Source organism: Mustela nivalis (genome assembly GCF_964662115.1).
Source record: "Mustela nivalis genome assembly, chromosome: 14".
NCBI lineage: Eukaryota > Metazoa > Chordata > Mammalia > Carnivora > Mustelidae > Mustela > Mustela nivalis.
Genome location: NC_139033.1, coordinates 65,328,779 through 65,354,218, shown reverse-complemented (window position 1 = coordinate 65,354,218; position 25,440 = coordinate 65,328,779). Strand labels below are relative to the sequence as shown.

General features: G+C 37.8%; 1 protein-coding gene across 2 annotated transcripts in view; it reads right to left on the bottom strand.

Moving 5' to 3' along the window:
- Positions 1-25,440, bottom strand: part of OSBPL1A (oxysterol binding protein like 1A) — a 227,998-nt gene that overhangs the window by 168,537 nt on the left and 34,021 nt on the right. For both annotated transcript variants that reach the window (XM_082698700.1, XM_082698701.1), the window contains exons 5-7: positions 9,655-9,766; positions 3,943-4,028; positions 2,642-2,786 (exon numbers count right to left, since the gene is read on the bottom strand). In XM_082698700.1, coding sequence (XP_082554826.1) covers positions 2,642-2,786; positions 3,943-4,028; positions 9,655-9,766 — 343 coding nt within the window. The remainder of the gene's footprint in view (positions 1-2,641; positions 2,787-3,942; positions 4,029-9,654; positions 9,767-25,440) is intronic.

Sequence of the window (25,440 nt, the reverse complement as noted above, 5' to 3'; positions counted from 1 at the left end):
CAGTGATACTACTCTTTCAGAAAGGACCTCTGGGCACCTAGTCACTGAATTCCACAGCCTTGTCTAAATGTTTCTCTTCTTCAGTCTAAGTTGTGGATGACAACAAGTACACCCGACCCCTTTACTCCACATTTTAGCGCTTCCTTTGGCTTCCATGGAACGGATATTTTCCTCACATCTCCTGATTGTTTCCTCTTCTCTATCCCCTGGTTTCTCTTCTTTGATTCCAGGGAAAACCAGTATCTATCCTAGACATCCAGGGAAAGCCTTTCTGGGGAAGACGATTTGAGCTAATTCTTAAAGTAAGACTAGGGTTTAACACAGATGAGCATGAAAGGGGCATTTCTGGCAGGGAGAAGTGCATGCGCAGGGTAGGGACAGCACGGTCAACCCAAGACTCTGTCGGGTATGTCTAGAGCTGTTTATGTTCAATAGAGTGGACACTAATCACATGGAGCTAATGAAATGTGGCTAATTCAAACTGAGATGTGCTGTTAGGTGCAAAATATACAACAGATTTCAAAAACTTAGTATCAAAAAGGAGATGTAAAATCTCACTCTTTTTAACTGATTACATGTTGAAATGGGTTTTGGATATGCTGTTTTAAATAAAATAGGTCATTAAAATTAATTTCATTGGCTTTTTACTTTTTAAATGTGCCTGCTAGAAAACTTAAAATTCTATAAGTGGCTCTCATTATGTATCTGTTGGTTAGTGCCAGTCTATAGCAAAAAGGACAAAGGAAGAGAGGAAAGCAGAAAATTTTATCATTAATTTTCTTATTCCTTTCTACTCCCATTGAGGACAATAAAAGTTCAGGCCCTAATTACCTCTCACCTAAGACCACTTCAAAGGTCCTACTGATCCCTACCTATAGTCCTGATTCTGCCACAACCAATCCTCGATACTACACATTAGTAGATAACCACATTAATCTTTTCAAAGTAACTCATCTCTCCACTGCTCACCTATTTCTTTATCCTGGTCCCCTGCCTGAACTTCCAAATTAAGGGGTAAAATGTGTCGATGTACCAAAATGAGATGCCACCTAAAAATGAATTTTTACCTTCATGCCTTTGTCATAATCTTCTCTCTGTTTAGAATACCCTTGCCAAAATTTAATGATATTCTGTTTATGTTTAAAAAGAAAAAAATATGAGTGGGATCTTCTGTTAGAGATACAGGTATATAGAGAAGACTTTAAAAAAAAAAAAAAAATCCTAGGCGCCTAGGTGGCTCAGTGGGTTAAAAAAAAAAAAAAAATCCTACAAGGACTTCAGTCTATATTAAATACCTACTCCTTCGTGAAGTCATTTCTAATTACTTAAGCCTTCAACAAACATGCAACATTTAGAAGGTGTCATGTGCTATACATTACTCTAGATCCCAGGTAAACCAGACAATAAGGTATTAGCTCTGCCTTTAGGAATCCAGTCTCATGGGATGTGGCTACGTAAGTCAACAATTACCATGGAGTAGAATTTTGGCAATGATGGAGGTGAATAGAGGGCCCTGGTGGACCACTGCCAAGTCAAATCCTAATCCAGGTTTGATGGGAGGCAGAGGGAAGCATCCTTAAAAGTGAATTCCCCTAATGCAATGTTCCCTCTTTGAATATACAAGACACCTTTTGTAGCTTCTCTTATGATTATATGAGCTCATCTCTGATACTGTCATACATGTAGAATTGAAACTCACTACCTATACATTTCATACTTGTAGATGCATCTATTGCTAAAATTTGTATCCCAAAATCAATATTCACACAATTTCCTCGTCATTCACAGGCAAGTCCCGAGTGGTGAAAAATTTGAGTGTCCTCATGTCCCTAGTTGAGGTAGAAGAAGGTGGCATTCTGCTTTCTTGTTTCAGCTCTCATGCAGTAAACAAATGTCCCTATCACAGTCTACCTAGTATTGCCACATTTTCAATATTTGTGCTTTTTGTTGGTGGTTTCACTGTTGAAACTGGCCACCAAACACGGCACTGAATTGTTAGCTAATGTTCCTAAAAGCAAGAGAGCTATGATGTGCTGCATGGAGAATGTGTATTAGATGAGTTATATGTATTATGTATTAGACAAGAATATGTATTAGACATGGTATTAGATGAGCTCTGCTCAGGCATGAGTGATAGTGCTGTTGTCATAAGCTCTATGTTCCTGAATTAACAACATATATTAAATAAGCTGTTTTAAAACAGAAATACACACAAAATAAAGTTATGTATTAATCAGTATAAAAATGTTGCGACCAGAGGCTTTCAAGAACCTAACTCTGTACCCCCGCACCATGAGCAATGGCTCAGTATTAATTCTCTGTTCACAACAACTTGGCAGAACATAACAATCTTAAATAATAAGAATCAACTATATTCTCTTTCCCTCGAGAGGGGGGAAAATCTATTTTAATCATTAATAATACCTATTCCATAGGAGGCAGTAAACAGTTAACTCTTAAACTAGGAAGGAAATTAGTTAAGTTCATTTCTTTCGTTTGTGTGAATGCCTTGAGTTCAAAATTAAGTAGGGGCCATATAGTTTAACAAAGGCTGGATATTAAAACAAAGCAATTTTATATGGCGCTGACTTATTTTTATAGCTTCCAAATGACCAACAATGGCTTTTACTGACATGCTTACCATTTTTGTTCTTCAAATTTGGGTCTGCTCCACTTTTCAGAAGCTTTAAGGCACACTGCTTATGAGCCCGGTAAGCTGCACAATGCAAGGGTGTATTTCCTAACTGATCCGAACAATTAACATCAGGAGGATTGGGCCTGTTGAGCTAAGGAATGAAAAAAAAAAATGCTAATGCAGAATTACATTATCAAAGATGGACTTTCTCCCATAAAAACACATTAAGGTGTAACTGCGCGTTCAGGGGGACCCTCAAACTATAGAAGCTGATGAACCCCAGAGCTCTAGGAAGCTAGAAAATCAGGGGCTGCTTGCTCACTGAACCAGCAAATCCATGTCACTCCCCATGTTTGCCAGGAAATCTCAGTCACCACATTCCCATGACCACAGACACCAAACACTACACCAATACCACCCCACCTACGCCTGGACATTAAGATTTCACTAAGATTTGCTCCCTTCTACCAGTCTTGTTTCACAAGTCTTGATTCACACTGGGGACAGCAAAAATACAAACCAGTCTCCCACAGGCAGTCATTCAGAAGAGTTAAAATCATAAATGTTAAATGTGTAAATGTTAAAAGTTCTACGGAATTTGTTGTTCCCAACTGACTGCTTTAAAAACTCTTTATATAGTCTTCATTTCAGAAAGCTTTAAAAAAAAAAAAAAATGTTTGAGGCACTTCACTTGGAAACCAAAGAGGCCTTTTCAAATGAGCTGAAATAACTTTAAAGTAAATGGAAATGCTTCAGTCTTGAATTTAGAACAAATTTGGTTTCACATTTAATGAGACTATGTGGGAAATGGAAACTGGAAAGTAGGTCTCCAAAAGGAAAAAAAAAAAGGATAAAGTTTTCAGTCTGTTCTAACATGATATAAATATTCACAAATATTGTCCCTTCTTTGTATGTTACTTTCTAAAAGTGTAGCATACCTTCCAGAAATTATTGCTTATCAAAATTAGAGAAACTTCTTCCTTTTTTGGATCTTATGATATTCTTTCAATTTTAAATTGGCTTACTCTGGAAAAACAATTATCCGTATTTGCCTTGAAAAGTCAGTTTCTTAATTCATCAGGTTTTCAGTAGGGGTCGGGATGTAAGTAAATTCAGAGAAAAATATAATCATTACAATATAACCTGCTTAGACAATAATTATGCCAAGAGTTTTTAGATTATGTATTTTTGTACTATTATTATAATCTCCAGTAGTTTGGTCCCATAATTTGACTAAATTATGAAGTTAACATTAAGTTAAAATTTTCCTGAAGGGTAAAGAATACACGTTATTATTGCTGTTTTACCAGAGCTATGAGTTCTGCTGTTCTGCCTTCTCTCGCTGCTGCCAGAAGTTCTTCTTCAAGCTTTCTTTGTTGAGTCCTTTCTACAGCTGCAAAGGAAAGTATATGTTACTCGACTTCTAGTTAGATTCCCATAGCAAATCATTACAAAGATGCAAGAGTAAAGGGATCTCGTGGGGAAAAAGTCACAATGTTTTTTTTTTTTTTTAAAGATTTTTATTTATTTATTGGACAGAGAGAGATCACAAGTAGGCAGAGAGGCAGGCAGAGAAAGAGGAGGAAGCAGGCTCCCTGCTGAGCAGAGAGCCCGATGCGGGCCTTGATCCCAGGACCCTGGAATCATGACCTGAGCCGAAGGCAGAGGCTTTAACCCACTGAGCCACCCAGGCGCCCCACAATGTTTTTAATTATAATTCAAATGTAGTTAAAGACTTTATTGTTATTCTCATTGCCTTACATTTCAGATAATAGAGTTCAACTTCCTTCAGGTTCAGATGAACTTGTGTTTTCAATTCAGAGGTCGTTAAGTATCTTACTGCAATACCCATCACAAATAATTATGACTTACTTTTGCATGCTGAAATACTATTACATATCTGCCTTGGAAAGGTAGATAAATTGGGAGTAGCATTCATACCTTCCAGAACCTTAGAATCTGTGAAAAGTAACAATAAGAAATAGCACTGGTAGGAAGACGTACAAACCATATGAATAGGTAGATTTATATATACTTATATACTTCCAAATAAGATTTTTTTAATACAAGATTTTTAACAAATTTTATAGAATTTACTCTCTGCCAACTGCTATTTAAAGCACTTTAAAAATAATTTCCAGTTATAAAATAAGTCACAGAGATGAAAAAATATAGCATACAGAATGAAGTCATTATTGTAATAACTTTACATGGTGACAGATAACTATACTTATCATGGTGAGCACTATGTAAGGTATAAAATCGTCAAATCACTATGTTATACACCTGAAATTAATATAACATTGTAGGTCAACTATACTTCAAAATTAATTTGGAAAAATACATTAATTCATTAAATACTCATAGCTATGCTATGAAGTAGGTGTTACTATTATCCTGATTGTCTAGATGAAGAAACTGAGGCACTAAGTAGTTAAGGAATTCAGCCAAGGTCACACTGCTGGAAAAGAGGAGCTGGGGTTTGAACTTGTGCAGGCTGGTTCCAGAGACCATGTGCTTATTACTACTCTTAAACCTGCTTCTTAAATCACACTTGCAGGGAAAAAGAGCAATAGGCAATCTGATTTCAGAGACTGGAATATGCAATAAGGCCTCTTTATGCTAGATTTTAATTCTGTTCTGGCTTATAAAAAAAGAGGCAATTTCACAGAAAGGCTCAGGAATCTCATTTCAAACATGTGCACAAAATCCTGTGCAAAAGGTTTCTCAGGTCTTCCTGGCCTAAGTCAGGTCATGGACAAAAAAGGAGGCTGGAGAGCCAAGAGACTGGGGAAATACTATGAATACTATCTTGAATACAGCAATAGCTGGAACTAGTTTAAAGAAATGACTAATATTCTTATCGTACCATTATCTTCTATTCTCACTTATTTACTTCCACACCCAGACTCCCTCCCCATCTCAGAGGAAGACACCCAAGCCTCTGCATAGTCTGTCCATGGCTTCTGCTTTTGCTGGAATTTACACTCTTGAATGTTTCCTCTTACTGGTGCTCTATTAGACTGTGAGCTCTGAGAAAAGCCACATCCTCATCCCTGCTGTACTTGCCTCTACTATTTCATGCACTACTCAAGAGCTATAATTTATCCCCTCAGTGACTCCTGCAGTCAGGTACTGTTCTTACTCTTCTGTGTATCCTAGGCATTTATGCCCGTGTCTGGCTCAATGCATATTTGGCCAATAAATATTTGCTGAATAATCAAATAAGTGCTAAATCATGTTGGTTCTAGACTTTAGGAAAAGGAGGTGAAAGGAACCCTAAAATTTCTTTCTACAGTGCATAGGTCCATAACTGAAGGAAAATGGGGATTTGGAGTTGAAAACCTTGCATATGTTCTTGTTCTGTGCTCATTAAGGACACTGGAAGATTATTGACCCAGTCAATGAAAAGGAAAAATTCCAGTTGGGGAAATGAGGCTTCTAGAGTGCAGGTAACATTCTGTTTCTTCATGTGCTATTTACATTGATGTGTTCTGTGTGTGAAAACAATGAGCTGTACATTAATAATATATACTTGTATTCATTTATTTTATACCTATGTGTTTTTAAAGGAAATATTCCACTCAAAGTGTTATTTGTCCTATAAATTTTAATTTTAATATGACAATAAACTGTTTTTCTTTGGAATCTGCATCCATAGTTAATAAGGATGCTGAGATCATGAAGTGTAACTCCATCCTAACAACACACTGATATACAGATGCATTTACATACAGGGTAAGTGATAGAGTAATACATTTGAAATACAGAAAGAACCTGGCAAATGTACTTCACTGACAAAAGAAAATCACCATTTTGCAATCTCCATAGTAATAAATGGTTCAAGGCAAGAATTATTAATGCTAAAAATCACTGATTAAGAGATTATTTGGTGGGGCGCCTGGGTGGCTCAGGGGGTTAAGCCTCTACCTTCGGCTCAGGTCATGATCCCGGGGTCCTGGGATTGAGCCCCACATCGGGCTCTCTGCTCAGCAGGGAGCCTGCTTCCTTTCCTCTCTCTGCCTAACTGTGATCTCTGTCTGCCAAATAAAAAAATAAAATCTTAAAAAAAAAAGATTTAGTAAAAAAAAAAAAAAAGATTATTGGGAAACAGGAAATTTACATTTTTCTTACCACAGATTACTACTTACAAAAGGGAAGAAGTACATGGACAATGTTATCTGAGTGATCAGAGATAACACTACCATTAACAGAACAAAATGATATCACATATCCTCCTAATGTGATGCACTGGTAAAGGATACTACCTCAACATTCCTGGCAAAAATGCATATCCTGAATCTAATTACATGAAAAGAAAAAAAAAAGACATTCTAAAATAATTCTACAATTGTCTTCCTCTTCAAAAAGGTCAAGACTTGGGCGCCTGGGTGGCTCATTGCATTAAAGCCTCTGCCTTCAGCTCAGGTCATGATTCCAGAGTCCTGGAATGGAGCCCCGCATTGGGTTCTCTGCTCGGGGGGGAGCCTGCTTCCCCCTCTCTGTCTGCCTGACTCCCTGCCTACTTGTGATCTCTGTCAAATATATAAATAAATATTTTTTTTTAAAAAAGTCAAGATTATAAGGGCAAAGGCTAAGGAATTATTCCAGATAAAGGAGACTAAAGTAATGTGACAACACAATGAGAGATTCTGGATTAGATTCTGGATTGGGGGAAAACTCTACAAAGGACATTATTTGGGCAGTTGACAAAAACCTGCATATAAACTATACTATTATAAAAATGTTAAATTTTTTTAAAATGTTAAATTTTCTGAAATTGATCACTATATTGTGATTATGTAAGATATCTTTGTTCTTAAGAGATACCTACTGAAATACTTAGAGCTAAAGTATTACTGTCTGTAAATTATTCCCAAACAGTTCTGCAAAAAATTAAAAGTAAATAAATAACATTAAATAATATATAAAAGGATAAGCCAAATGTGGCAAAATGTTAATGACTGGTGAGTTTAAGTGAAGGACTTGTAAGTGTTCATGGTACTATGTTTGAAACTCTCCTGCAGGTTAGAAATTTCTCAAAATAAAATGAAAGACAAATGGTATATAGAAAAGGTATTCCTCTCTAGTGCCTGACAAGTAGTCATCTACCCTTGTTTCAGTAACTCCAATCACACGAACTCACTACACCTTGAAATGCACCCAAGCCATTATTACAATACATAGGACCTAAAGATCAACTCCTGGCACTCCATCAAATGGGCCAACCTTGCTCTGTTCTGACACAGATAAGATTACAATGTAACAGTTCTTCAGATACTGGAGTGTGATTTTGTTAGGACATTTCCTGTTTCTAATGCATTACCCCACCTTGTGGTTTCTATTCTACCTATAGTCTTAGAGGGCTGTTAGATGCACTCCCTGAACTCTGACCCACTTAAGGTGCTATGCACAAATTATATCTAGCAAAGGTGATTTCATCAGAGTGGAATCAATCAAGTTTCTACTTCCATTTCCCAGGCTAGCACCTTATTAGCTGACAAATCATAATGTCTGTAAGTCAACTAAACCCTTGTCCTTTGTGGATTTGGGTTTTAGGGAGTCAGTAGAACATGTCTTTATGATCATCCTCACTATATGTCAACTTGTCAAGCTAAATTAACATTCCACTCTGTCAGGAGAACCTCCATTTCAGGTTGTCATCCTGTCACAATTAAAACAACAGGACAAGGGCACCAGGCTGGCTCAGTCAGCAGAGCATGCAATTCTTCTCAGGATGGTGAGTTTGAGCCCCATGTTGAGCACAGATATTACTTTAAAAAATAATAAAATGACAGGATTGGTCAGGAACAGGACCTCATCCCCCCACTTAGATCACAATATAGTAAAGGACAGAGATCACATCTAATATGTGCAATCTCCCAAAAATCATAGAATACAGAGCCTTACAGAAGATGTTTTATGTTGATATGCTTATTCATTTTAAATAAAAGGGTTTTTTTTTTTTTAAGATTTTACTTATTTATTTGACAGACAGAGATCACAAGTAGGCAGAGGCAGGCAGAGAGAGAGGAAGGGAAGCAGGCTGAGCAGAGAGCCCGATGCGGAGCTCAATCCCAGGACCCTGGGATCATGACCTGAGCTGAAGGCAGAAGCTTTAACCCAATGAGCCACCCAGGCACCCCAAAAGGGTTTTATTTTAAAGCCAAGAGTGAGTTAAGAAAGTGACCTGAGGATGTCTGACAAGCAGAAAACAAGAGAATATTTTAGTTTTCAAGTACAACTGGAAAGAAGTAAAAAGATACTGGTTTTTACATACTTAAAAATATTAATAATTAAGAAATAAATGCCCTTTAGATACAAAATTATCTTACCTTTCTCTGAATTGCAAAGCAAAGAAACACAGGCTATGTCTTTTCTATTATAAAGTAGAAGGTAAGAGATCTTCTCTTCTCTAGCACAGAAATACTACCAAAATTAATTACAGCAAAGCTGTGGCCATTCAGAGGATAGCCTAACCTATGAGAGTTTCCCAAAATAAGCTTGTTTAATTCTACCTTAGAGAAACTGCTCTGAGTTACTGCAGACTTATTTTTTTTAACACAATTTAATATTTGATGTTTCTAAAAATGACACTGATCCATCAAGAAATTACTACGGGCTGCTGTACGTCAGTGCAGGCGTCAAGATAACAGAGCCGGCCAGAACGGTCTTCCCCAACATCAAATGGCTCCCAACAGTTGTATCTCTCACATCTTCTCTGTCCTGCACTCCATTATGATGCTTCTGCAGCCCACCAGCCAAACTGCTCATTTCTCGCATTTTCTACTTTCAATTTTGTTGAAGCTTTGATCATACAACATTATGGCAAGTTTTAAAAATCTGTTTAAGTTTTAAGGCTGTGAGGAAACTCAAAATACTTTTGTGTCTAATCAAGGACTCCACATTATCTTTAGGGTATAAGCCGAGGTAGTCTGTTTTGGCATCCCAGAAGCTATTTCTGGACCTTGCCTATCATTAAAGTAAGTGTTGTTCATGTTAAGATCAGTAATATTTACCTTCAAGCATGTTTCTGATTTCTTTGTCATAAGTGACTTCTTTTGCTGTCTGTCCACTCCCATTAACAACAGTAGCATCTGCATTATATTCTAAAAGCAGCATTACCAACTCCTAAAAAAAGAGAAACTGTTTTTAGCTATTATTAAACTAGGACTTTATTGTATTATAACTCTTTTTCAAATTACTAATTACTATCAAGCTTCTATAATAGAAACAAGTACCATAGGAATGTGTGATCTAAAGTACATCAGTTATATATACAGTAGGTGACTACAGTAACCAACTACAGTAAGCTCAGTATAGCCCACCCTCGCGCAACACAGGTTTGAGCAGTGCAGGTCCACTTATATGCTCATTTTCTAAATAAAAACATTACTGTAAATGTATTTTCTCCTATGATTTTCTTAGTAGCACTGTCTTCTCTCTAGCTTCCTTTGTTGTAAAGACAGAGTGTATAATACATGTAATATACAACACGCATGTTAATTATTTATGTTATCAGTAAACAGTAGGCTAGTAGTAGTTAAGTTTTGGGGGAGCCAAAGTTCCATGTAAATTTTCAACTGTGTGGGGCTCAGTGACCCTCACCCGTATTGTTCAGGGTTGACTGTACTATAATTCAACTAACTATAATAACTGATGATTGCCTAAATAATTGCCAACCTACAGTTAACACAAACAACTTCTATAACTGATTTTTTAAGTAAATCATCTATTTTACCAAATCGATTCATGTGGTTAAAATAAAGGTATAAGTTATTATAATGATTAAAATTAACAGGAGATAATAGATTCGCTTAATGTTATTCCTATGATGACTGTTGGAAAAAGAATAATTTCCCCAACAAACCTAGATTTTTTCTTAAATCTGATTTGAGATCTAGAACATCATCTTCTGATGTGATATAGACTGACAGGATATACCACCTAAAGAATGGTTAAAGATTAGTTTGTAATGAAGCAAACGATCTCATCAAGTAGATATTCAACAACAAAGAAACTGTATCATTCATATTTACTCTAAGCAGTTAAATGCTTTTAGAAATCTCAAGCTAATTGGTAACGTATGCAAGTCCAGTATCACTGGCATGCAGGTCATTTATACAACTTAACAGGGCGGTAGAAATGCAGAACACAGATTTGCAGGAGATTATTGGAGATCTGATGTTTAATGTTACGGAATGTATAGCAGCCAGGGATGGGATGGGGGTGACACATCTGCTTTCATTCTACACAAGGGCAAGATGAAACAGTGCTATTCTGTCAGGTTGATGATGCACAGATAAACAGAAAGGGATATCCTGTGTCATTACATCTTACGTTTCCCATGAGTTCCATACCTACATTAGGTAAAAAATTTCCTATGTTTTCCAAAAATTTTTTTGTACTAAGGAATGCCTGAATACAATCTAAAAAATAAAGTAGAAAACAAAATGCTCATTGTCCTAGTCATTATATGACCACTATAAACATTTTCATGTATTTCTTTCTAATTACTTTCCTATGCATAAGTGGGAGACTTTTTAAGACTTAATGTATTCATTTTAGAGAGGGAAAGAGAAAGTACAAGTGGGGGGCAGGGCAGAGGGAGAGAACCTTCAGACAGACTCCCTGCTCAGTGTGGAGCCCACATCAGGGCTCACTCTAACAACCCAGGAGATCATTATCTGAGCCAAAACCAAGAGTCCAATGCTTAATTAAGAATGAGCCACCCAGGCACCCCTGAGGCTTTCTTTAAACTAATTTTATTCACATGACAGTCGGTTATGTTAAACCTCCTTCCACCTAATAACATCACGTATTTTCCAGGGTGTTATATAGTATCTATATAATAGTCTATATAATAAAATTCACAGCTGAATGTTATTCTATAAAATATATTACCACATTTAAAAACAGAAAAATGGTTAAGTCTAATATTTTAATAAAGCGAATTCTAATAAAACCTTAGCATTTGCTCTCATCTTTAGGGTAGCATTTTTGGGAGAAGTGTTTTCATCCAAGTGAAGTAAAACAACACACAGAATGATAGAAAATATTTATAAATCATGTATCAGATAAGGGACTTGTATCCAGAATAAAGAACTTTTATAACTCAATAAAAAGCTCAATTTTTTTAAAAGGCAAAGATAGGGGTGCCTGGGTGGCTCAGTGGGTTAAAGCCTCTGCCTTCAGCTCAGGTCATGATCCCAGGGTCCTGTGATTGGGCCCCACGTCGGGCTCTCTGCTCAGCGGGGAGCCTGCTTCCCTTCCTCTCTCTCTCTCTGCCTACTTATGATCTCTGTCAAATGAATAAATAAAATCTTAAAAAAAATTTTTTTTAAAGCAAAGATAAAATGAACAATCAGAAAATAAAACTAAGAAAAACAATTCCATTTACAATGGCAACAAGAGAAATAAAATGTTTAGCAATAAACTCAACCATGGAGGCAAAAGACTTGTACACTGAAACAATAAAACATGGCTGAAGGAAATTAAAAATGGCCTCAGTGGGAAGACATCCATTGCTCACAGACCGTAAGACTTAAGATGTGAGCACTACCCAAAGCAACCTATAGGTTCATTGCAATACCTATCAAATCCCCATGATGCTTTTTCCAGAAATAGAAAATCTCATCTTACAATTCATATGGACTCTCAAGGGACCCTGAAGAGCCAAACAGTATTAGGAGAAAAAAAATAAGTTGGGAGATCTCACACTACCTGATTTCAAAACTTACCTCAAAGCTACAGTAATAAAAACTGTGGTAATGGCATAAAGATAGCCATATAGGCCAACAGTATATAACAGAGTCTCCAGAAATAAACTCTCACATACATGGTCAAATGATTTTCAGCAAGGGTGCCAAGACCATTCTAAAGGGAAAATTTCAACAAATGGTGCTGGGAAAACTGGATATCTATATGTTTAAAAAAAAAAAAAAATCAGATCTGTACCCTATACCACATACAAAAAAACATTTGGGGTTTGGTCCATTTTGCAAGATCTAAAACAATAAAGATCACAGAAGAAAACAGCAGGAAATCTTCAAGACATTGGATTCTGCAAAGATTTTTCAGCAAGGATAGCAAAAGCGCAGTCAAAAAAAAGAGATACATCGAAAAATACTACATCAAAATTTAAAACTTTGTACACAAAAAGGTGTATCAAGAGAGTGAAAGGCAATCCAGAGAACAGGAGAAAATATTTACAAGTTATATATCTGATAAATGTATATCCAGAATATATAAATAACCCCTAAAACTCAACAACCCCCCCAAACTATCTGAGTAAAAAATGGGCAAAGAATCTGAAAAGGCTACGTACTATACGATTCCATCTATATGACATTCTGGAAAAGGCAAAACTATAGACAGTAAAAAAATGATCAGTAGTTGCCGGGACTGGGTTAGGGAGAGCAATGAACAGGCAAAGCAGAAAATACTCTAAGATGCGCTAATGATAGATGCATTCTGTTAGACATTTGTCACAACCCAAAGAACATATAAGATTGAACCTAAGATGAACTATGGACTGTGTGTGCGTGGTTGTGTCAATAGAGGTTCCTCAGCTGTGACAAATGGACCATTCTGGTGGGAGATGCTGATAATGGGGGAGGCTGTGCATGTGTATGGACAGAGCACATGTAAGAAACCTCTTGTCTTCTCAATTTTTCTGTGAACCTGAAGCTACTCTATAAAAGTCTTCAAAATAAAAAATGTATGTATTTTAAACAGGTAAAGGACTTCAAAACACATTTTTCCAAAGAAAGGCCAAGAAGCACAAAAACAGATGCTCAACATTTGCAATATAGAAATGTACATCAAAACCAAATGAGATAATATTTGATAACTACTATAATGCCTAAAATTAAGAAGGGTGACAATCACAAGTGTTGTCGAAGAAGTAGAGAAACTGGAACTTTCATACGCTGCCACTGGGAATGTAAAATGATGCAAACACTTGACTGCTCTGCAATATACCAAGCTGAGATGCTGTATGATGCAGCAATTCCACTGCTAGGAATACACCCAAGAGAAATGAGACCTGGACAAAATCTTACACATAAATGTTCAGAGCCGCATTATTCCTAATATTTGAAAATTGGAAACAACCCCAATGTCCATCAACTGATGAGTGGACCAAATGTCCACACAATGGTACATTGGTCAAGGAAAAGGAATGAAGGAATAATATATGCCGTGTCATGGAAGAACCTTGAAAATATTACACTAAGTCAAAGAAGCCAGTCACAGAAGACCATGTATTGTATGAGATGTTCAGAATAGGCAAATCCATAAAGACAGATCAGTAATTGCCTGGAGGTAAGGAGAAGGGGTAACAGAGAGCTACCTGAGTATGTGGTTTCTTCTTGGGATGAGGACAGTGTTCAAAAATTGATTATGTTGATGGTTGCACAAGTCTGTCAACATACCTGAATCACTGAATACTTTATATGGGTAAATTCTATAGTGTATAAAATAAATCTCAAAGTTGCTTAAAAATGATTATGATTATTCAAGTCTGGTACCTCATAGCACATTTAAGTTAAGGAATGTTATTTCTCAACCTGTTTAATACCTCATCTAACAGTCGAAACACTTGGAAAATGTCCATACTCAGATTATTTTTTAGTAATAGCTTTAGGACATAATTCACATATCATAAATTTCACCCTTTTAAAGTGCACAGTTCTGTGGCTGGGGTATAGTCACAGTGATGTGTACAATCATCAACAACTAACTTCAGAATATTTTGTCACCTCAAAAAGAAATCTTACCCATTAATCTCTCCCCAATCCTCTTTTCCCTACACCTCTGGCAACCTGCTAATCTATCTTCTGTCTCTATGGATTTGCCGATTCTGAATATTTCTATGAGTAGAATTATCCATTATGTGGCAGACTTTTGTGTCTGGCTCCTTTCACTCAGCACATTTCCAAGGTTCCTTTGCGTTTCAGCATGTATCAGTACTCGTTCCTTCATACCGCGGAATGACACTCCCACTGTACCACATTTTATCCACTCATGAGTGAATGAATGTTTGGGTTGCATCCACCTTTGGGCTATTATGAATAATGATGCTATGACCATTCGCACATTGATTTTTAAAGCTTTCTTTCTCTATAAAATTAATCTACTTCAGAAGAGCCTGGGTAGCTCAGTTGGTTAAGCGTCCAACTCCTGATTTCAGCTCAGGTCATGATCTCAGGGTTGTGAGGTCAAGTCTTGCAACAGGCTCTGTACTGGGCATGGAGCCTGCTTGGGATTCTCTCTCTCTCTCTCTCTCCCCCTCTTCATATCCTCTGCCCCTCCCATTCCCTCTCTCTCTAAAAAACAATTAATCTACTTTTAACAAATTCTACATGAAAATTTTATTTCTTGTAAAGCAATCTCTTAATGCAGGCTTCAGATTTCAAAGTCAGAAAAAAGAAATACTTTCTATAAATTATGCTCATTGAACTCTAAGGATTTAGGAGAAGTTCAAGAAAACTAATTCAATGAGTTGTAATTTTAATACAGCTCTAAGGAAAATACCAGAATATTTTTGGGGGGGTTGGGAGTGGGGAGGGGGCCTCCACTATGTTGATACACTGTATTAGAGAAAGCAGGGAGAAGTGTTAAAAAAACTTCCAATATAGCTATCAAAAATATGCATTGCATGTACGGTAAATTTACAACAAAGGAGCCATGAACATACAATGGCTAAAGGACAGTCTCTTCAAATGGTTCTGGGAAAACTGGACAGCCGACAGTCACATGAAAAAGAATGAGATTGGACCACCATATGACACCATGCACAAAAATTCACTCTAAATGGATTAAAGTTTTGAACCTAAGACCCAGAAGCCTTAAAACTCCTAGAAGCCAGTCATCTCCCTAACATGTGTTGTGGTGATGACTTTTTAGATTTGATCCCAAAAGCAAAAAATTAAAAACAAAAAGTAAAAAACAAAACTGAAATGCTTCAACCCAGCAAAAGGAACTATCAACAAAACAAAAAGGCAACCTACTTAAAGGAAAAAAAAAATCTGCAAATTGTGTAGCCAATAAGGAGTTAATATCCAAAATATTGGGGACCCTGGGTGGCTCAGTCAGCTAACCATCTGCCTTTGGCTCAGGTCATGATCCCAGAGTCCTGGGATCGAGTTCTACCTTGGGCTCCCTGTTCAGCAGGAAGTCTGCTTCTCTCTCTCCCTCTGCCTCCCCCCTCAACGCCCCCCCCCACTCCTGCTTACATGCACGCATGCACGCATGCACTCTTTCAAATAAATAAAATTCTTTTTAAAAAAATCCAAAATACACAAAGAACTCCTACCAAGAACTCAATAGGAGAAAAACAATCCAATTAAAAGATAAGCAGGAAGGGGTGCCTGGGTGGCTCAGTCAGTTGGGCATCCAACTCTTGGTTTCAGCTCAGGTTATGATTTCACGGTTGTGGGACTGAGCCCTGCTTCAGGTTCGAAGCTCAGCATAAGTTTGCATAAGATTCTCTCCCTCTGCCCCTCCCCTGACTTGAGCTGGCACTCTAAAATAGAGATCTTTTTAAAAAATTAAAAAAAAAAAAACAAACAAAAAACGATGAGCAGAGACTCTAAATAGACATTTTCCTAAAGAAGACATTCAGATGACCAACATAAACAAAAAGATGTTTAACATCACTAATCATCAGTGAATGTAAATCAGAACCACAATGAGGTATCACCTCACACCTCTGAGAATGACAATTACCAAAATAACAAGCGTTGGTGAGGATGTGGGAAAAAAGGAAATTTGTGTATACTGCTGGTGGGAATGTGAATGGGTAAAGCTATAGAAAACAGCATGGACGTTCTTCAAATAATTAAAAATAGAACTACCATATGATCAGGCAATTGCACTTCTGAGTACTTATCTGTAGAAAACAAAATACTAACCCAAAAAGGTATCAGCACACCTACATTCACTGAAGCATTATTTATAAAAGCCAAGATATGGAAACAACCTAAATGTCCATCAGTGGATGAATGGATAAAGAAACTGAGGTATATATATACAATAGAATATTATTCAGCCATATCAAGGGGGGGGATATTGCTATTTGCAGCAACATGGATGGACCACAAGAGCATTATGCTAAGTAAGTCACAGTGAAAGACAAATACTATATGGTTTTACTTATAAGAATCTAAAAAAGAAAAACCAAACTCAAAGATAGAAAGACTGATGGTTGCCCAATGCAGGGGGTAAGGGATGGGAGAAATGAGTGGAGGTGATGAGAAGGTACAAACTTCCAGCTAAGAAGTAAGTAAGTCATGGGGATATAATGTACAGCATAGTGACGGTAGTTAATACCATACTGCATATGTGAAAGTTGCTAAAAGATCTTAAAAGTTCTTAAAGAAAAAAATTTAACTGTATAACATGTTAACTATACTTACTGTGATCATTTTGCAATATATATGGATATTGAGTACTTATGCTGTACACCTGAAACTAATATTACAAATTATACCTGTTTTAAAGATTTTAGGTAATCTCCACAGCCGACATAGGACTCAAATTCACAACCCCAAGATTAAGAGTCACAATGCTCCATCAACTAAATCAGCTAGGTGCCCCAATTCTACCTCAATTTAAAAAAAAAAAAAAAAGTTCTATTTTCTTTTTAAAAACTAGTGACTTAAAAGGTTAAGTTTTGGGGCACCTGGGTGGCTCAGTGGGTTAAGCCGCTGCCTTCGGCTCAGGTCATGATCTCAGGGTCCTGGGATCGAGTCCCGCATCGGGCTCTCTGCTCAGCGGGGAGCCTGCTTCCCTCTCACTCTCTGCCTGCCTCTCTGCCTACTTGTGATCTCTGTCAAATAAATAAATAAAATCTTTAAAAAAAAAAAAGGTTAAGTTTTAATCATCAAATATTCATACATGTGGAAACACAATTTCCCAAACTTAGGCAAATAAAAAAATAGTCCCCCAAATCCAAATTTTTAAAGAAGATTTTATTCATTTATTTGACAGAGAGATAGCACAAGTAGGCAGAGCAGCAGGTAAAGGGAGTGGGAGAAGCAGGTTCTGAGCAGGGAACCTGACGTGGGGCTCCATCCCAGGGCCCCAGGATCATAACCCTAAGCCAAAGACAGCCATTTTACCCGACTGAGCCACCCAGGTGCATCCAAAATCCAAATTTTTACTGAAAAATATCAATAGGAGTACATCTGAAAAATGATGCATGATTTCCTAAAATCATAATAAACTTAAAGCAAATTTAAGGCTAGATTTGATTTTTTTTATTTTTAATTCTTTTTAAAGATTTTTATTTATTCAACAGACAGAGATCACAAGTAGGCAGAGAAACAGGCAGGGGGGCAGGAAGCAGGCTCCCCGCTGTGCAGAGAGCCCGATGCGGGGCTTGATCCCAGGACCCTGAGATCATGACCTGAGCCGAAGGCAGAGGCTTAACCCACTGAGCCACACAGGTGTCCCTAGATTTGATGTTTTAAAAACAATTATTTCTAAACAAATTAAAGACATAATACCCAATATTTAATTAACATTTACTATGTACCACAGTTCCAAAAGTTTTACTTTTATTAACTCATTTAAATTTTCACAAAGATCCTATATGGTAGGTACTATTATAACACCTCTTTTTAAAGACGGAAAATCTGAGGCACAGAGGTAAATAAGTGCTATATACATACACTTATATAAAAAACATCATGAAAAAGGTACAAAAACACACCACAAATTCAACAAAATTCACCCTACAATGAAGTCCACAAGTTAGCAAGTCCTACTCATGCTTGCTGAACCTCTACAAGTTTTGAGAAATGTCATTCTTAGACATGAATTGATAGCCAATTACAATCCGAGATTTGATATCTGATCGGCACAGAGGACAAAGATCAAGACAGAAAGAAAAAAACTTGAGACAAAAACAAAGAAAACCTTAAAAAGAACTATAAGATCCTCGGAAAAATATATTGCCTTGTTAAGCAAGAAATGAAGGCTTCAAAAAGGAACATTCATAGAAAAATAAAGGACTCTTAAAAATTAACAGCAAATTAAATATTCAATAGAAACACTAGAAGGAGGATTTGAAGAGATCTTTCCAAAAATGGGGAGGTCAAGTTCAAATACCTAAGAGGGAACATAAGTGAAAAAAAGATAAAAGAATTAGAGAATCAATCACGAAGGTCTTTTAACTGGTCACCTGGAATTCCAAAAAGTAAAAGTGAATAGAAATGCAGAGCTTCATGCAGATTTTTTTTTTTAAGAAGCAATTCACAAAGTAAAGTCTTAAAGATTTTTTTTTTTTTTTGGCCTTTTAAAAAATATTTGAGAGAGAGAGAGCATGAGCACATGAGCACAAGTGGGGTTGCAGAGAGGGAGAGAATCTCAAGCAGACTCCATGGCTGAGCTGCACTGAGCAGGGCTCAATCCCACCACCAGGAGATCATGACCTGAGCCAAAACCAAGAGTCAGATGCTCAACTACCTGAGCCACCTTAAAGATTGTTAAGATGTGCTAAACATTAACTGCTACATATGAGTAGCAGTTAATCAACGTAACTGAACACTTAGGTACCCCAGTCTCTGAAGTTGCCACAAGAAAAGCCTGTTTCATAAATTAACTGGGACTTGCACATTCCATGTGGATTTAGAAAGCTGGAAAGGCTATCACACCCTTATAATTAAAAAAAAAAAAGTTAAAAACAGATAATCTATAAAATGATTACTTTGCCTGAACCCACAAAACTGAGATGGCATAGCAACCAACTACAGGCACACCACATTTTACTGGGCTTTGCAGATCTTTTTTTTTTTTTTTTAAATACAAATTGAAGGTTCATGGCAATCCTGTATCCAACAAGTCCATCAGAACCATTTTTCCAAATAGCATTAGCTTACTTTATATTTATGTTACATTTTACTTATTCTCACCTTATTTCAAACATTTTCATTATTTTTTTATTTGCTATAATGATCTGTGATCAGTTTGGGGGCAGCATGAACCATGCCCACAGAAGACAGCAAACTTCTCAATAAATGTTGTGTGTGCTCTGACTGCTCCAGTGACCAGCCATTCCCCATCTTTCTCTCCAGGGGCCTCCCTAATCCCAGAGACACAATACTGAATTTATGCCAATTAGTAACTCTACAACGACCTCCAAATGTTCATTCAAGCGAGAGGAAGAGTCACACTTCTCTCACTTTAAATCAAAAGTTAGAAATGATTAAATTTAGTGAGGAAGGCAGGTCCACAGCTGAGACAGGCTATGCTCTTGAGCCAAACTCTCTCAAAGTTGTGAGAACAAGGGAAGTTCCTGAAAGAAATTAAAAGTGTTACTCCAATGAACACACAATGATAAAAAAGTAAAAGCCTTATTGCTGGGATGGAGAAAGTTTGACTGATCTGGATGGAAGACCAAACCAAAGCCTTGATTCCCTTAAGCCAAAGCCTAATCCAAACTCCCTTCAGTTCTGTGAAGGCTGAGACAGGTGAGGAGGCTGCAGGAGAGAAGTCTGAAGCTGGTGGATGGTGAATGGTGAGGTTTAAGACAAGAAGCCACCTCCACGGCATCACAGTGCAAGGTGAAGCAGCACGTGCTGATAGAGAAGCTGCAAGTGACCCAAAAGCTCCAGCTAAGATCATTAATGAGGGTGGTTACACTGAACAACGGATTTCTAATCTAGACGAAATGGTCTTATTTTGGAAGAAGATGCTATCTAGACTTTCACAGCTAGAAAGAGAAGTTAATGCCCGGCTTCAAAGCTTCAAAGGACAGGCTGCCTCTCGTGTTAGGGACTACTGCAGCTGGGGACTTTAAGTGAAGCCAATGTTCATTGACCATTCTAACAATCATAGGGCCCTGAAGAATTATGCTAAATCTGCTCTACCTGTGCTCTACAAATGGAACACCAAAGCCTAGATGACACCACGTTTGTTTACAAACGGTTGACTAAATATTTTAAACACACGGTTGAGATCCACTGCTCAGGAAAAAAAAAAAAAAAGATTCCTTTCAAAATATTACTGCTCATTGACAAGGCACCTGGTTGCCCAAGAGGTTTGATGACGATGTACAGTGAAATTGAGGTTGTTTTCATGCCTGCTAATACAACATCCATTCAGCCCAGGGATCAAGGAAGAATTTCAACTTTCAAGTCTTGGGACTTAAAAAATACATCTCACAAGGCCATAGCTGCTACAGTGATTCCTTTGATGGATGTGAGCAGAGTTAAGTTGAAAACCTGGAAAGGATTCACCATTCTGATGCCACTAAGAACATCTGTGATTCAGAAGAAGAAGCCAAAATACTAGCAACTGTAATTTAAGTTTGGAAGAAGTTCATTCCAACCCTCATGGGTGACTCTGAGGGGCTCCAGACTTACGTGGAGGAAGTCAGTATGGATGTGCTGGAAACAGCAAGAGAAGCAGCATTAGAAGTGGAGCCTGAAGATGTGGGTGCAAGACTGCAAGTTCATGGTAGAATATTCAGAGATGAAGAGTTGCCTCTTATGGAAGAGCAAAGAGTGATTTCTTGAGATGGAACCTACTCCTGGGGAAGATGCTGTAAAGATTGTTGAAATAAGAACAAAAGGTTTAGAATAGCCCATAAACTTAGTTGATGATAGTTGATGATGGCAGCATTTGAGAAGATTGGCTCTAATTTTGAAAGAAATTCTACTGTGGGTAAAACATAACCGAACAGCATCACATCCTACAGAGAAATGGTTCGTGAAATGAAGACTTCATCTGTGTGGGAAAATTCATTCTGTTGTATTTTAAGAAACTGCCACAGCCATCCCAACCTTCAGCAACCACCATCAGCATGGACATAAGAACCACCACCAGCAAAAAGATTATGACTCACTAAAAGACCAGGTGACGGTTAGCAATTTTTAGCAATAAAGTATTTTTAATTAAAGTATATACATTGTTTTGTTAGATATAATGCTATTGCACACTTAATTGACTACAGTGTAAATGTAAATTTTATATGCACTAGGATACCAAAAAATTCATGTGACTTAACTTTTTTGTGATATTTGCTTTATTGAAGTTGCCTGGAAATAAGCCCCCAGTATCTTTGAGATATGCCTCCAGTAAAATCTAAGGAAACTGCCCCAAAATAAGCACTGGCTCACCTATGGTAGGTATAGCAATAAGACAGGGACTGCCAAACAAGCAGATAACAATTCAGCTGAAATTTTTAATAAATTGCTACAGGTAGGAAACACTGGCGTGAGAACATAGAACCTCTGCGAAACACACATGTAAGGGAAAGTCACACCCTCCTGCAGACTCCTCCTAGTGCTTTAAAAACAAACAACAAACAAACAAAAACGTGGAGAGTAAGATGGAGGTTCACACAGGTGACCGGGGAAAGCCTTAACCTCAGTGGTGCAGGTCCAGAGTAAGGCGCTGCCACTGCTGCAGAAAAGGCATAAAACCTCAAGCAAGCCTTTCTGCCTTATGTTAATAAAAATAACACTGCTGTGAGAAGGGCAGCAAATCTTTCATCCAGAGGGCACAGTGAAGATCCTTTCAACCAAGGAGAGGGACAGGAAAGAATCAAGGATCCATGCCAATGAAGGTCTACTGTTACAGGAGAAGCAGGATCACTGATGAAACACTATCTAAGAAACCCCTGTCCCTTAAGCAGGCTGGACCAGGACAATGCAACTCACTCTGTCCCCTCCTCCTACCCCAAGACTAGCAAGTGCTGAGAACAAGCAAGAGTAGTCCATTAATGGGGAAGAAGCAACAGCATGTAGAGAAACACTCTCTGAGGCACAGGGCATACTAGGAAGGCCGAAAGCTTAGGGTGAACATCAAAAGGAACATCAAAAACAAAAATAAACAAAAAACCTTCAGAAAAATCAGCCTGCAACTTACGCAAAGGCAATACTGAATTTCAAAATAGAAATTTGAAGCCAGTGGTGCATTGAAGGTAACCATGGCAACAACAAAACCCAAGCTTAGATCTACTCTAGACTAGACTGAATCAACCTCCCACACTAATAGGTGGGCCCATTTCTAGACCCAATACTATTTACCTCTGTCTCTATTAGCTTATACACACTCTTTAACATTCCATAAAAAAAATCAGACACACACACACACACACAAACAGAATGTTCCGCTATCAAGAGACAAAGTGATCAACAGAATGACACAGAAATGACCAAGACGTTGAAATCATCAAATAAGAAACTTAAAATAACTATGATTATTACATCAAAAGCTCTAGTGGAAAAGGTGGACTACATACACAAAGGAAAATGCTAGAAATAAAAATCACAGTAACAGAAATAAGGAATGCCTTCAATTGTATCAGTAGACATCAGGGCACTGGTCAGGAAAGATCAATAAACTTGAAGACAGTATTTGGCTAATCTCTATTGACCTAAGAGGAAAAAGTGAAGAGAGGGAGAGCAATGGGACAGAAAAAAGAAGAAACAGAACGGAGCACCCAGTAGCTGTGGAATGATGTCAGCCTAACAAATGTGTATTAAGCTACTAAAGAATTTGTATGATGCAGTAGCTTTTCAATCCAGCAAAAACGAGAAAAAAAAAAAATACACACACACACACACACACACACACACACACACACATATATATTAAAATGACAAAAGTAGTATCTGCTACCATGTGCCCATGTAATTTGCCCTCAGGAATGCCATGTTGTTAGCCATTTCCGGAACTCTCTGCAGGCCAGTCCTTCTGACCGTGTCCCTCTAAACTCACTGCTCAGCACTCTAATTGCATCCACCTGGCTTCTGATGTTTAGGTGCCACCTCCAGGCCTCTAATGTTTCCTGCTCCTACGTCATATGTTCCCAGCATATCCCACTGCCATTAGTGAACCAGGTCTGCAATGTCATTTCCTAATAGCAGCTGTAGACTTGAGGATAATACTCAGTAAGGTTCTCGGTCCCTGAAGCAAATAACACATTATATGTTAATTTAAAAAAAAAAAAAAAAAAAAGGTTCTCGGTGATGCTGGGTGCCTTTTCTACCAGTCACTTCTTCCCACTTTGGTAAATGATGTATCCTCTAGGCCCTGCCAGGCACAAAATCATCCAGTATGATCTTATCTACTATGTCCAATCTAGCAAGCTGTTCATTTAAAACCTTCTACTCTCTGCAATGGCATTTCTGGCATTTTGACAGTTATAGGGGGCCACTGTTTTGTCTATCCTGCTAGGAACCAACTAAGTGAAAACTCAATTCATACCATCAAAAAAGTCAGCAATGAATGGTCCAAAGCTGAAGACAGTTGTTGAAGAAGTCATGACACCTGGTCCAGTTTCTGCACCTGAATCAATTTTGGACTGAAAACTATTAAAGGAGAGACCAGATTCTGGAAGGAAAGATTTTGTAACACCAAACCAAATGTACATAGCCATGAATTCCCTAGACTATTTCCAAAAGGACAAATGACAATTTACTCAAGTAACTACACTGGGAAAAGGTGAGTATCCAAACATTTCAGGAATTGTTAGGTATAAGGTTCAAGTTGACACTGATGCCAAGAGACCTAAAGTGTCATCTGGCTCCTCACTTAGAAAGGGGGCATATATGAGAGCCAGATAATGAAACCCTGGCCCAGGTCTGGCTCACAGTGCATGCACTGGGTCCACAATCACATCCAGTAGTGCTTACTCATCTGGTCTATTAACCCACCACCCATCCCCAGTCCATGAATACATAATTGGAATAGACACACTTAGCTGTTGGCAAAATTTCATGTGGCTTCCTTGGTCTACAGGGTAAGGGCCAAATGGAAGGGCCAAAACTGCCCTCCCCCATCCCTGGCCAAGAAAAAAAAATCAAAACTAATATCCCATATGGGTTGGAATGGCAGAAATCAGTGTCATCTTTTAAAACCTCAAAATGCAGGGATGCCTGGGTGGCTCAGTTAGTTAAAATATCTGAATCCTGATCTCAGCTCAGGCCTTAATCTCAGGGTCATGAGCTCAAGCCCTACACTGGGCTCCTCACTGGCCATGGAGTCTACTTTAAAAACAAACAGAAAACCTCAGAGTGTAGAGCTGATGGTCCCTATCATATCTCCATTTAATTCACCGGTCTAACACTGCAAAAACCAGACAGAATGTGGAAGATGACAATGGACTTTCATAAATTCAAACAGCCCTTATGATCACCACTCTGCAAAACAAGCTATGTTTGCTAGGGCAAGTTAATATAACCCAAGGACATGGAACACATCAACTAATCTGATGTGTTGAGGAATTCTTCTCCTTTCCAATTAAGATAAAAGATCAAAACTAGTTTGTATTCTCGTGGAGAAAGTGTACATTTACAGTATACTACATTACAGTACAGTACAGTGCCATTTGGCCATCCTGCAGACCATCACACTGGTCTACTTTACCAACGACATCATGTTAATAGACCAGATGAGTAAGCAGAGACTAGAATGTTGAAAGCCTTGGTAAGACGTAATGCTTCAGGGAGTAGAAAATAAATCTTAGGAAGAATTCAGGTTAAAAAAAAAAAAAGTTACCATGTGAGTAACTTTTTAAAGGTTCAGTGATCTGGATTATGCCAGGACATTGTCTCCAAAGTAAAGAACAAATTATTCCATCTTGCACTTCCAGAAACAGAGAGGGAAGCACAATTCCTGACCAGCTTCTTCAGGTTCTGGAGCAGCGTAATCCACACCTAAGGATATTGCTCTGATCCATAAGCCAGGAGATGAGAAAGGGTGTCTGAACACTCAGCTTCCTATCAAAGGAGAGGCAAGAAGAGTAACCCTTTTAGCAGAGGTGACTAAACTTGATCAGAAGAAAGTAA